The 13308-nt window shown below is 37.6% G+C and overlaps 3 protein-coding genes across 3 annotated transcripts; 2 read left to right on the forward strand and 1 right to left on the reverse strand.

Annotated features, from left to right (window-relative positions):
* Nucleotides 1-1018: 1018 nt before the first annotated feature.
* pmpca (peptidase, mitochondrial processing subunit alpha) lies at nt 1019-4538 on the forward strand. Its single transcript, XM_020918471.2, has 13 exons — nt 1019-1120; nt 1633-1835; nt 1909-1988; nt 2061-2143; nt 2235-2329; nt 2407-2507; nt 2623-2886; nt 2985-3077; nt 3149-3267; nt 3345-3435; nt 3518-3580; nt 3665-3809; nt 3885-4538. Exons 1-13 carry the CDS (start codon nt 1074-1076, stop codon nt 4052-4054), a joined length of 1554 nt encoding a protein of 517 aa, XP_020774130.2. The 5' UTR covers nt 1019-1073; the 3' UTR covers nt 4055-4538.
* Nucleotides 4539-5117: 579 nt separating this feature from the next.
* On the reverse strand, nt 5118-9916 carry inpp5e (inositol polyphosphate-5-phosphatase E). The gene is made up of 11 exons (XM_020917474.2): nt 9811-9916; nt 8331-9152; nt 7787-7910; nt 7603-7700; nt 7401-7525; nt 6836-6955; nt 6606-6713; nt 6361-6522; nt 6152-6267; nt 5944-6080; nt 5118-5756 (listed from the first exon to the last, which is right to left on the reverse strand). Exons 2-11 carry the CDS (start codon nt 9098-9100, stop codon nt 5624-5626), a joined length of 1893 nt encoding a protein of 630 aa, XP_020773133.2. The 5' UTR covers nt 9101-9152; nt 9811-9916; the 3' UTR covers nt 5118-5623.
* A 1033-nt stretch (nt 9917-10949) lies between these two features.
* LOC110153636 (gamma-crystallin M3-like) lies at nt 10950-12719 on the forward strand. The gene is made up of 3 exons (XM_020917578.2): nt 10950-11009; nt 11589-11831; nt 12441-12719. Exons 1-3 carry the CDS (start codon nt 10977-10979, stop codon nt 12717-12719), a joined length of 555 nt encoding a protein of 184 aa, XP_020773237.2. The 5' UTR covers nt 10950-10976.
* The last annotated feature ends 589 nt before the right edge of the window (nt 12720-13308 follow it).

Raw genomic sequence — 13308 nt, forward strand, 5'->3', positions numbered from 1 at the left:
GAAACTATAAAATAAAATGATGAATGTGTCACAGCAATAGTTAATTAATTCCAGTGGAAGTAAATAAATACATGACTACACAGTACATACATTACTTCACAGGGAAAGGCTATATTAATCATATCTATTCATTTTCTTTAATTTACAATTAAATGATCACATTAGTCAACATTAACATTAGCTACTACTACTGAACTACTGAATGCAGTAGTTACCTTTGGAGTACTCGGAGAGAAGGTGTTTCAATTCCCGCAGAGCATGAGTGAGGTTTTCCAACCGGTGCTGCAGGTGCAGATTTTCATCTTTCAAACTATGGATGGTATCCTGGAGCTCATAGGCTGAACCCATGGATGAAACCAAACATAACATCCAAAGCACCAAAGACATCTTCACAACAAAATACATTGTGCCGTGCATGAAAAATACAGCAAAAACTGAGAGATCTGTGGTTCGGTGTTGACTGGCTGGGTAGATGTGGTTATTGGGTTGCAATTATCCTGTGATGCCTTTCCAACATGTTTAATCAGGTGGAAATGCTACTGCCATTTAGGACCTCTTTGTGTGACCAAATCAATAAATGATGTTTTTCAAACTAGCCTACTTTAAAATGGTCAATTCCTCTATTTTAAAGAGTGCCCTCTGCCCTGTGATGGCACTGGAGCGCAAGTCTCTTGTGATAGTCTAATTGGAGCAGTTGGATTTTTACCATACTGTGCATACTAATAGGTAATGTAAATTAAGTACATGTAAAATATTACAGTTCCATACGTTTGGGATCACAAAACAAAACAATGTTAAAATGTGATCTGGATTTGAGACTGGATTTTTACATTTGGTTTCACTTCCAGACACCGACATCAATAGTTTTGTTTTTAGATAGCATTTTTATGCAACTGAAACATTTACATTTCAGCAAATGTAACAACACAGTGTTGAGTGTTTTACCAGGTAGTAAAGTTTTACTTCACAAAGATTATGCTGTACTTTTGTTTTGGCGTCATCACGCTCACGGCGGAAGTTCTTGGCGGGCTGTCTCGATCACTTCCGGGTTCTTTCACGGAGGATGATGAAAAATGGCAACTCACATGTCGAGGTGTAGAACCTGGAGTCGTGTTCAAAGGTAAAGATTTTTAACACTGAAGTACATGTGCACCTATGGTGAAAATGTGGAGAGAAGATTTGCACTATAGCGTTGGTTTGTTGTGTTGAATTCGCCCTGTAGTGCGTCCATAGCATGGAAAAGAAGCAAGCTTTTTTAGCCAAAATAATGCTCAGAAACTTCCTCTTGACCTTTTAATTTCATCCGTATGTCAGTATGCAGCGTTTATCCTTAACATTACAGTAATGGAAGCTTATTTCGCTACTTGTTTACCTTTTACAAAGGTATGTGCTAGTAGTTAACATAATGTAACCTTGATGCTCTCTTCTGTTTTGTAAAGTTAATATTTAAAGCATTAATTTTGATATGAGCTTTTTACGCCCGTAGACGTCTCTTTAGAGTTATGCAGTCGCACTAAGTACTCTAAATGTATTAGGCAACCTACAGCAAGAACATGTTAAGTAAGGCTTACTAAACAAATAATAACTACGAATGCTACGAATTTCAACCAACAATCTTGTCTCTTGTGAAAGGTTTGGGATTGCAGCCTACAGAAAGTACAGCAGTGGTGGTGGATACCCAAATATATCCCTTTCTTCACCTTTGCCTGGGATCCCTAAACCTGTTTTCGCATCTGTAGATGGACAGGAAAAATATGAAACTAAGATTACTACTTTAGAAAATGGCCTTAAAGTGGCTTCCCAAAACAAGTTTGGTCAATTTTGCACAGTTGGAAGTAAGTAACCTTACTTTTACTCAATTTCTAACATTTACTTTTATTCAAATGTGGCAAGTGTTTTTTTCTTTAGTTTTAGTAAACTCTGGATCACGGCATGAAGCAAAGTATCCTAGTGGAATTGCTCATTTTTTAGAAAAACTAGCCTTTTCTGTAAGTCCATTTTAAATTATGTAAGTATATTTGGTAACTGTCAGAAATTAAGGCTTAATATTTTACATTCAGTCTACAGCACAGTATGGAAGCAAAGATGAAATTCTCCTCACACTTGAGAAACATGGAGGAATATGTGATTGCCAGACATCAAGGTTTGTTTTTATTTTTATTTTTTACTATTGAGGGTAAATGTCATAAAATGTGATCCAGAATGCTTTAATGATGTGGACATTTTTTGTACAGAGATACCACTATGTATGCAGTGTCAGCTGAAGTGAAGGGTCTCGACACTGTGGTCAGTCTTCTGTCTGATGCAGTTTTACAACCACGCCTTTTGGGTAACTTTTTTTTTTTTAATATGTGGATCTGAGTTGTTACCTGCACATTACTCACCAGGTTCTCATGTGTTGTACAGATGATGAGATTGAAATGACACGAATGGCTGTACGCTTTGAGCTAGAAGATCTCAATATGAGGCCAGATCCTGAACCTTTACTTACTGAGATGATCCATGCTGTAAGTCAACACTGCTAAGGGATTGTATTGGGTTGATTAAACTATACTGTGAGTCTTAGGGACATTTAGTTAAACTGAGGTGTCGGTTACAACATTTATCTTTTCCTGTTTCCAGGCAGCATACCGAGGGAATACAGTGGGATTGCCACGATTTTGTCCAGTTGATAATATTGAAAAAATTGACAAGAAGGTTCTTCATAACTATCTTCGTAATTATTATGTTCCTGAGCGCATGGTTCTTGCTGGAGTAGGCATTGAGCATGAGCAGCTTGTGGACTGTGCCAGAAAGTACCTGCTAAATGTGAGACCAGCCTGGGGTGTCACTACACCAGCTAATGTGGACATGTCTGTGGCCCAGTACACTGGAGGAATTGTTAAGGTAATTTAATATTACATACATCACATCTAAATATATACATTAAAAAACTCTATAATAGCATTGTGGAGAAAATGCCACTATCCCTTTTAATCTTACAGATGGAGAAGGACATGTCAGATGTAAGCCTGGGCCCAACCCCTATTCCAGAGCTCACACACATTATGATTGGCCTAGAGAGTTGCTCCTTCTTGGTAAGTCTTTTCTTATAGTGATTTTTGCATCCAAAATGTATTATTTATTTGTTTTAATAAACATTTTACAGGAGGAGGACTTCATCCCATTTGCTGTGCTCAACATGATGATGGGCGGGGGTGGCTCATTTTCAGCTGGAGGACCTGGAAAAGGAATGTTTACTCGCCTTTATCTAAATGTACTTAACAGGTGAACATGTGCAGAAATTTGAATTTTTTTGAGTAGTTATTCTAGTTATTGTAACTGTTTTTTGTTGTTCTTTGTAGACATCATTGGATGTACAATGCTACATCATACCATCATAGTTATGAGGACAGTGGATTACTTTGTATCCATGCAAGTGCAGACCCAAGACAGGTCTGTGAGCAAATTAAATATCACAGGGTTTTATTTTGATGTATTTGATATAATATATATATTTACATGTGCTCTTTGTCAGGTAAGAGAAATGGTGGAAATCATAACTAAGGAGTTCATTCAAATGACTGGCACTGCAGGAGAGGTAAATAAAAAATGAAACTATACATTAATTGTGTGTTTTTATATGTTGATGTCTTACTCAGTATTTGCACCTCCAAATATTTAGATGGAACTTGAGAGAGCTAAGACACAACTCAAGTCAATGTTAATGATGAACCTTGAGTCTCGTCCAGTTATTTTTGAAGATGTTGGTCGACAAGTTTTGTCCACCGGAAAAAGGAAGTTGCCACATGAACTTTGTGAATTAATAAGTAAGTGTGTGTTATCAGTTAACATGACTTCTGTATTACTCAAATAACATACTTCTAATTTCATGTTTGTTACAGGTAACGTAACTGCTAGTGATATTAAGAGAGTGACCACAAAGATGCTGCGCAGTAAGCCTGCTGTAGCTGCTCTGGGGGACCTAACAGAGCTGCCATCCTACGAACACATCCAAACAGCTTTGTCCAGTAAAGACGGACGTCTGCCACGCATGTATCGTCTCTTCCGATAGACCCCAGTGAGGTCAACATCTTATAAACTGGATAAAGAGTTAAAGCTGAACTGGACTCAAAACACTTCAGGAGACGACCATGTGCAAACCTGACTCATGCAGGAGTGCCTGTTTTAAAAGTTACATTTTACTCTTAATAGTTTCTGTAAAAGCAGAAATTCACATTTATTTATTTGAACCTAGTCCTACTTCATTTTAAACTTTTAGTTTTCTTTAAAGGGACATTTTGAGTTGATAATAAGGGGAGATATTCTATGCAGAAGAGCTGATACAATGAGTAACTTGTCAAAGCAAGCCAGTAATACACAACATTCTTAAGATTTCATATCATCCCAGTGAGCCAATTTGTGGGTCTATTTAAGCTAAAACAGGCTTTTACAATAGGCAAGGAAGATGGAATTTAATATTTAAGGGGCACTTACTTGTCTTAAATCACATAAAAGATTAATCTGAAAAAAGAAAAATAAAACATTTAAGAACCCGTGGTCTTGGGTGAAATATGGTTTGTTACTGCGCTGAACAGTTTGTTTTGTAGATTTGTGTGTATTCTATAGTTACATATGTCTAAGATGAGCTCTAATGATTGATAACACAAGCAAGAGTAAAATATGTTAAAATGTTTATTACTCCTACATAAGTGGCATATGAAAACAAAGTTATACTGGTTTTAAGAGGCACTTTTTAAGCTGCAGAGTGAGTGGCGCCTAGAGCCACAGCTGCTCGTTCAGAAAACTAAAGTAATACAGTACATGGACAGTGGAATACAGAACATAAGGTTACAGTTAAGATGCAAAATGAGAGAATAAGGCAACATGTTTACATTCGTTTGACTATGTGACGGAATGAAATGAGGTTTTTGAAATAAAAAGCTGCCTTTAATTTCCCTGATCAGTAAAAATAAGTAAAAAATAATATATAAATATATATTTATAATATATATATATATATATATAAATATATATATATATATACATACATATGTACATATACACACACACATATATATATATACACACACATATATATACATACATATATATATATACATACACATATATATATACACATATACATATATATATATAAATAAGGCATTACAATGAACAAAGCTGTCTAAGCCTTAAACACTGAGTATACACATTTTAAGTCAAAGGTGCTGATATCCATACTGTTTGCTACAATTTAATTATTAGTCCGTAAACAATGCAAAAGAAATGTAAATAAAATAAATATATGGCCTTTAAATACAGTTTGTTTACGTAGTGTGAGTAATTATTATTTGAACATGGCAACCACAAAACTCCCATTTGCCTTTGCAAAGTGGAGAGTAATAAAGCTGCTGTAGTGTCTGTTCTCAAGGTCCCTGCCCTCAAGTTCCCAATGCATTTTAGTTCAACAAAGATCCAACAGAGGGAGCTGTCTGCTCATGTACCATTTCCTGCTGTTGTGTAGTTAAGAGTTAAATAAACGTGAAACCATTGTATACCCATCTATATTAAGTCCGTTCCTGATATTCTAGGTCCTCCCTAGGCCAAAATGTGATCCTTCTCTGGTTCAAACAGAATTGATTCAAGAGATGGTGCAGATGGAGCTGCTGCTTTGGTTTTTCATAACTTCCCTCCTCTTCAGCTCTCTCGTTATTCTTCTCCGGATGCCCTCCAAGTAAAGGCCACGGTCAAACAGTCCTGCTCCTAGAGGGATACTGACAAAAAAACAGGCAAAGTTAATAATACCACATTTTCTGCATGTGTAAAAGTCTCCTGGAACTGGTAGAGGAAAGACAAAAATTAGCATATGTATTACTATTTTAAATTATTCCTATTAGTACTGTAAGATTAATCGAATATGCTATGATGGCATTGTCCATCTCCAGCCCTGACTGCACTCACTTGTCCCTGCCTGGCCTCAGTTTGGCCTGGAAGACTCCGATGACGGGCCGGTGGTCTGAGGTCTTGATGTTGGTGCAACTGGTGTATTTAATGACCCGAATGTCATGAGACTGTCTGCTCCTGAAGAGGATTCTGTCCTGTGAACGGAAAATGTTACAGTAATTCAGTTGCAAAACACATAATAGGTGAATCTGTTAATTTAACTCACTGTGTATGATGGTGTTCTTTGTTTGGAAGATGTGTCGTAAATATCGCAGCCTATGTCAAACTTGTATGTTGGTAGAAAGTGTATTGGGGCCTCTTGAAAACCTTTGAATATTGAACCTTAATGGAAACAAATACAGGAAACATAAACACTAATTAGTTATTACAGTTAATTACTATTTTGTATTAAAAATATACACAACAGATTCCTACCATCCTTTATTTCCTTGCAGAGTTGGTCATGCTCCAGCAGAGAGCCCATGTCTTTGCCTGTAGTTCGATTTATAATGTTTTCAATTTCCACTCTATTTTTACTGAGTCGAAAGTTAAAGTCTCCAAACCAAAATACCTGATCAAATCTTGTGGTGACATCAGCTACATACAAAAAGATAAACAGAAGAAGTAATTTAAAACATTTTGAACATTTTCTTATTACTGTATAACAGAATACTACTTACACGGTGTGGAGCGGTATGGGTTGGTATCTGGAAGACCTTTTGGGAGAGCTAAAGCTTCAATGATTTTGTTGTAGTCTAGAATTCTCTCATAGACTTTGGAATCCCCAGCTGAAAACAACACGGTTAAGCAAATTTGTAATGGTCACACAGTATCCTCAGTATCCATGCCCACAAAAGGAAGATCAAATTCTGCTGACCATTGGTAATGTAAACAATTCTGACTTACTTACATGTAAAATGTGATGTTATAAACAGGAAGGAAGTCCCAAAAAAGGTAAAACCGACTCCAACAGCTCCTTTTGTCTTAATTTGAGAGATGATTCTGGTTGTGACTGTGGCATGTTCCACCTCTGTAGTGAACAGTTGGGAAACTATTTTCAACATCTATACTTCACGTCATACAGTTATACAGGTTTCAAATACGGATGTAACAATATCCAAATCTATCTATCTACGATATTATCATTATATGCATCTCACGTTACGATATTTATTGCAATATTTTCGAGAAGCTAGCAAGACTTTGGTGCAAATCAATACTGTCATAATCCAAAGAATTAACGTAAAAAACATATTTCTTCATGGTGTCTGCACTGAAATGAATTGTGGTATATGTAGTTCCCTGTGTTTATTAGCTGATACTACTATAAAACAATGCATTTAAGCAAAGGAACTTGTGATTCGATATATTGTGACAGCCCACGATATTATTGAGAGACCTTTGACAATATATCACGATATTTTGTTTTTTGTTACATCCCTAGTTTCAAATACATAAAGAGTAAAAATTCTGACCTGAGCAAAACCAAATGAGATCTCTTCGAACAAAGATACTAAGATATAAAACACCATGGGAAGCTGTGTACAACATGACGTAGTAGGGCCCCAGAGTCTCTTGAAGGCGGGTCTCCCATTCCCTCCTAAGAGAAGTGATACCAACATAAGAATGATTTCCTGTAATTAAATCTATAAAGATAATCATGTTCAGGTGTCATACTTATCTGGGCAGCCCTCCTGAACTCCAATAACATAAAGGTCCTGTGCAAATTCTGAATCAGTTGGAAGAAGGAGATCATCCAAGTTGACTGGCAGCCCCTGAAGCAACAGCCATAACACTCATACACTGGTGATCCTGTACTTATCAGCAGCTACATTTTAGTAGTCACTTGGAGATACATTACCTTTTCTCCCTGCATGTTCCATGTGGCAATATAGATTCCCAGTTGTCTTTCAGGAAAGTAGCGGTCCAACTCCTCTGCTCCAAGAAGGGCGCCACTTCCAAGCACACTACCCTCCAAAAAGCTTCTGCAAAGACAAACCAAAAGAGAATAGTAAAAAACAAGCAATTTGGATACATTCGTATTAGACCAATTCATTGTTTAGTAACAGCACTGACTACAAATTATAAATCATATTAATATACCATTTGTTTTACTAATGTCATGTTTTGTAAAGAGACAAACATAAGCAATAAAGATTCATATTTCCAAAGTGAATTGAAAATTCTGTGCATTGCTAATTCAGACAAAACTAGCCTTCATTCAGACACCTTCCTTTTCCCTTTTTTTCCTCATTTCAACAACCTGAATAAAAAAGTCAGTAGAGGACCTCATAGCAAAATAATTGTGTATGTTAAAGATGCCACCTGCTTTTCTCTATACTCTACGCTTGGCTTGGAATGCTACAAAAAAGTTACATAGTACATCTTTATCTTGAGTAATGTACCTGTTCCTCACGTCCTTTGGCTTGATGGGGCTCAGCACACTGTAGTTGGATCTCATTGAGCTGACTGAGGCACTGTCCGATCCCATATTCTCCAGAAGCCGGCTATCACTCAGGTTCCGGTGCAGTCTTTCATTGCATTTGGCCTGCCCCATGTAATCCAAGCAATCCCTGTCAATCCTATTAGCTGCCCGTAAAGCGACTGACGCAAAGTTTTTCTCCAGACTGGGAAGTGGCCCAGTGGGCTGTACGGGGGACAGGCGCACTTTAGACACTTGAGTTCGGAGTTCTGTGGGGTCACTCTGCTGGCTTTGGGGTCTTTTTTGATACTCAGATAGACTGCTTCCTCTGTGTCTAAATACTGGGGATCGTGTTTCTTCTAACTCCTGCTCATGTGAGGCAGCTTCGGAGAGAAATCCAGTTGACGCGTGCAGTCTTTGGTCCTCTTTCAATGAATCTGTGGAGGAACATGTCTCGGCTCTGTCACTCAAACTCTCCTGGCTGTTCCTGATTCTTCTGGTCCTCACAGACTGGTCTACAGAACTACTCTTGCCAATCTTAAACCGTCTGGGTAAAGAGGGAGGCCTAGGTTGGTACGGGCTTATCCCTTCTGTATTTTTTGCTGGTAGTTTGACATCAGTGCAGTGCTTTTGGGGGGAGGTGACATCTAAGGGGGTCTTAAGAGGCTCACTGCATTTGACAGCTTCTGCGTCTTGTCTTTGCCCAGAGTCGCCACACCATTGGAGATCTTTGTCATCTCCATTCTCACTCATCCTCTTGTCATGTTTGATGCCTTTTGATTTCAGAGAGATTTCTCATTGCCTACTGGAATACAGACACAAGTATGCAAAAAGAAATCAAAATCACAGAGTTGTCATTTAAGGTTATTAAATGAAAATTGCATATTGGATATCAGTTTACAGGCTGAAGCAAGGTCAATATTTTGTGGATGTCTATAGCCATGACGATTATTTTTTATATTTACGAGTTTCATTTCTTACGTAGAAGTGCCCTGGCCTGTAGAAACTGAGTTTAGAATTACTTCAGATTATAGTATTTTGTGGTAAATTACATGTAATCATAATATTGGCAGAGGTTAACGTTAATTGAACAGCATTTTGTTTTGTTTTGTTTTGTTGGAAAATCTGTAACAGCATCGGCCCTGGAAATATCCATAACGGTATTGTGCCTTCATTGCATTGCAATAACAGTAATAACTATTTAGATAATGTTATGTTCCTAGCAACATGTTAGCGATCTTCAGTGGATTGCTGCTGATGAGTGTAGCTACGAATTAGTTAACACATTTTTTTTGATAAAAAAAACAAAGATATCTGAATGGGCTGCTAAATCGCACATGCACCGCTAATATGCTAACAACAAGAGAACAGATCAGCTCAGAAAATTAATATAACAAGTAGCTACAATATGCTTCGAGAACCTGACGCTGGTGTCATGTCAGATGTTTGATAAAACAATTTACCTTTGATTAAAAGTTGCGAACAAGAAGCGGATTTATGAAACAATGCTCAGCCACTTCCTTAGCAACGCTTGACAACAATTATTTCTGTTTCCAGGAGGGTCATGGCGGGGAGGAGAGTGCCCTCCTGTGGCCAGGCAAAGGACTAGTTTTATAATCAGAGGTCCTGGACAGTAAAACAAGGAACATATTTTTGTTGTTGTTGTTTTTTTTTTTTTTACTATAAGCATTGTAAAGTGTTTTTTTTTTTACTGAACACAAAATCGGTTCTCACAGTAGGGGAGACAGAGCATGTTTTCACATGGGGTAGGCAAAATTTTACATTGCATTTTTTAATGCTAACAGATTGATCACAAAGGAGAAAATACAGTTAGCTTATGTCTTGAATAGACCTAAGAAATTTGACCCAGAAAAACATTCAGCCTCACATGTTTTTTGTGCCCCCCATAAAAAAAACAAAAAAACAAAACAAAACAAAACAAAAAGTAGGCTACAGCTACAGCTGTAGGCTTACTGTTTGTTACTGTTGTTGTAAGTGCACTTAAGTGCACTCCCACCAGTTCCCACAATTATAAAATATGACAATAAAATATTGTACTTAAAACTGCCTTGGCTCACAGCTGCTTGGTGCCAATGACCTTCCTAATTGCCAACACTCATAAATCAAATTCATAATCTTTGTCCATCTGCTTCTATAACCTTAAATATGAAGGCCTGGTAAATTGAAGATCGTTATTAAAACATGTTTTTAAAAAGAAAAAAAGAACATGTTTAGTCCTGTGACATGTGAACATCATGCTAAAGTCAACATGAGACTGACACAAAGGCACAAAAAGGCATTGCTGACAGAACAGAGTGCTCATGGGCCAATATCAAGGGCATCTAAACAGGCAAAGCATGACCAACAATTGTTAACCCTTTCTCTCTTTTTGTAACGAGAAGCAGCCATTGAAAAGAGCCCACTGGCCTCTGGAAATGTGCACAATCCCCCCATATTCTGTGCATTTCTATAGCCATGTTGCTGGCGTAGGCAGTTTACACAAAGGGCCAGAGGTTGGGTCAGGTATAAAAGGAAAGGGTTAAACCAGGTTGGACACAGTTTGGTGCAAGAGCAAGACCAGCAGCAGCTCCAGCGGCAGAACAGCCACAGCAGCCCACAAACCAGCAACATGACCTCTTCTGGAATGAACATGATGAGCAGGGTGCGTATCCTGTCTGTTTTTTTTTATACATTATACTACCAGTGCGATTTAAAGTGCATATGACAGGATAGACCACTTATTTCGCTAAAACATAGTTAACATTATTATACAATTTTACTGAAAATCTTGTTTAGTTTTTTTCTAGTTCCTTAATTTTGGTAAAGTTTATACAGTTACTCCCTGGTTGGACAATGCCACCAGATGTAACAAGAGTAGTGGTAATTCCATAATTGTATACCTATAGCAGGCATAATGTTAACAAGAAAAAAACTAACTGCACAATTCTTATGATCAGAAACAAAAAAGAAATAAATGGCAACAATTTTTTTTTTATAGATGAAGGTTCTCGATTTTCAATCAGATTTTCAGTGTTGATGACATAGCCTACTGTAGGTAGAGGTATTCCATGTTACAACTTCATATATTTTGAAACTTTGCTTCTTTCCCACAAACTGCTGCATAACTAAATCTATGATAAGTATTTTCCACAGGTGTTATCCCTACAAACCAAGCAATAATTAGACATACTTACATCATAACTTTAATAATAACTTTATATTACTATGCCCTATTCTTCAGATCATCTTCTACGAGGACAGGAACTTCCAGGGCCGTTCCTATGAGTGCATGAGCGACTGCCCTGACATGTCCTCCTACCTGAGCAGGTGCCACTCCTGCAGGGTGGAGAGGGGCTGCTTCATGGTGTACGACCGCACCAACTACATGGGCAACCAGTACTTCATGAGGAGAGGCGAGTACGCTGACTACATGAGCATGATGGGCATGAGCGACTGCATCAGGTCCTGTCGTATGATCCCCATGGTAAGACTACAGTCATGCAGTCATACAGTCAGTTCATCCAGTTTGGTTCATATGGTTCCCATTTAACAGGTGATTAACCATTGAAAAAGCAATGGGGAAAATGCAATACATCTGTGTATTTAAACATCTATATAGATGTATAGAAGGGAAAGGATCCCTATGGAGGGGCATAGGGCACAAAACCTATCCCAAATGCAAAACGCATGTGCATTTCCCTAAAGAAGAGTTTACAATAGAGTTAAAATGTTAAAGGTGCAACATATAACTTTTTGTCTCCGTGGAGATGTTATTGGTTTATTGGTGACAAACAGGTGATGCCAAATTACAGGTCATATCTTATTTTCAACACAAAATGCAAGATTTTATTAATTAATTCCATACTGAGGAACACAGAAAAAGCAATCAAATCTTAATGACAGTGTACATTCCATCTGAAATGTTACAGAGCACCTTTAAAGAGATATCCCTGTAATAATAACAAAAACAATTCTAACCAATTCTCTAGATAGCTAATACTTAAAATGTAAAGAAGAAAAAAATAATATAAGATAAACAAAAATGACCCCCTCCTCCATGCAACAACCACACAATTCCCTTTCTGCTCCACAGTACCGCGGCAACTACAGGATGAGGATCTACGAGAGGGAGAACTTCGGAGGTCAGATGTACGAGCTCATGGACGACTGTGACAACATCATGGACCGTTACCGCATGAACAACTGCATGTCCTGCCATGTGATGGACGGCCACTGGCTGATGTATGAGCAGCCCCACTACAGAGGCAGGATGATGTACTTCAGGCCCGGAGAGTACAGGAACTTCATGAACATGGGCTGGAGCGGGATGAGGTTCATGAGCATGAGGCGCATCACTGACTCCTGCTACTAGACTACTGCTACTGCACTAAATAAAGCTGTCAACATTTAACTCTTGTGCTGTAGTTATTTGAGCGTTATAGAGATTTAAAATACTGAAGTAAAACATAGACTATTACACCAATATCTGTAGGGGAAAAAAAACAACAACAAAAAAAACAACATCAGTGTTTTACAGATTTTTAAGGATAGAGCTAAAGATTTACAAGCAAAACAGCAGAAAAGAGAAAGCATGGAGTAACTTGGTTGGAGTTTTGGACTGGTTGTTTATTAATACGTCTCTCTCTTTTTTTTTTTTTTTTTTTTTTGTGAGCAAGATTCTACGCCACACCCCCTTTTTAATTGATCCAGCACTAGAGATTTCATTTCTGTTTGCTAAGAATTTTGAGATTGTTATATCACAAATTTTATAAGTTAACTCCAAAGGACACATAAATACAAGTAGTTAAAAGTCTGGAAGGAACACAATCTCACCACCACAGAAAAAAAAAAAAAAGGTTTATTGCCAGATTGTCAGTGAGCAAACATTGACTGTTATTTGACAGTTACTACAGTACTACAGTATAAGGATAACACTCCAATTTACTCTAAAGGCAACAAAT

The sequence above is a fragment of the Boleophthalmus pectinirostris genome, unplaced genomic scaffold (assembly GCF_026225935.1).
Source record: "Boleophthalmus pectinirostris isolate CB_2022bp ecotype Guang Dong unplaced genomic scaffold, ASM2622593v1 HiC_scaffold_1264, whole genome shotgun sequence".
NCBI lineage: Eukaryota > Metazoa > Chordata > Actinopteri > Gobiiformes > Gobiidae > Boleophthalmus > Boleophthalmus pectinirostris.

Excerpts from the sequence above, each read along its gene's own strand:
- pmpca (XM_020918471.2), top strand. The coding sequence starts at position 1,074 with ATGGCAACTCACATGTCGAGGTGTAGAACCTGGAGTCGTGTTCAAAG. Across the intron at positions 1,836-1,908 it reads TCAATTTTGCACAGTTGGAA|TTTTAGTAAACTCTGGATCA; the intron begins GTAAGTAACCTT and ends TTTTTTCTTTAG. Across the intron at positions 2,887-2,984 it reads ACACTGGAGGAATTGTTAAG|ATGGAGAAGGACATGTCAGA; the intron begins GTAATTTAATAT and ends TTAATCTTACAG.
- inpp5e (XM_020917474.2), bottom strand. The coding sequence starts at position 9,100 with ATGAGTGAGAATGGAGATGACAAAGATCTCCAATGGTGTGGCGACTCT. Across the intron at positions 7,911-8,330 it reads CCAAAGGACGTGAGGAACAG|AAGCTTTTTGGAGGGTAGTG; the intron begins GTACATTACTCA and ends TTGTCTTTGCAG. Across the intron at positions 5,757-5,943 it reads CTGAGGCCAGGCAGGGACAA|TATCCCTCTAGGAGCAGGAC; the intron begins GTGAGTGCAGTC and ends TTTTTTTGTCAG.
- LOC110153636 (XM_020917578.2), top strand. The coding sequence starts at position 10,977 with ATGACCTCTTCTGGAATGAACATGATGAGCAGG. Across the intron at positions 11,010-11,588 it reads GAATGAACATGATGAGCAGG|ATCATCTTCTACGAGGACAG; the intron begins GTGCGTATCCTG and ends CCTATTCTTCAG. Across the intron at positions 11,832-12,440 it reads CCTGTCGTATGATCCCCATG|TACCGCGGCAACTACAGGAT; the intron begins GTAAGACTACAG and ends TCTGCTCCACAG.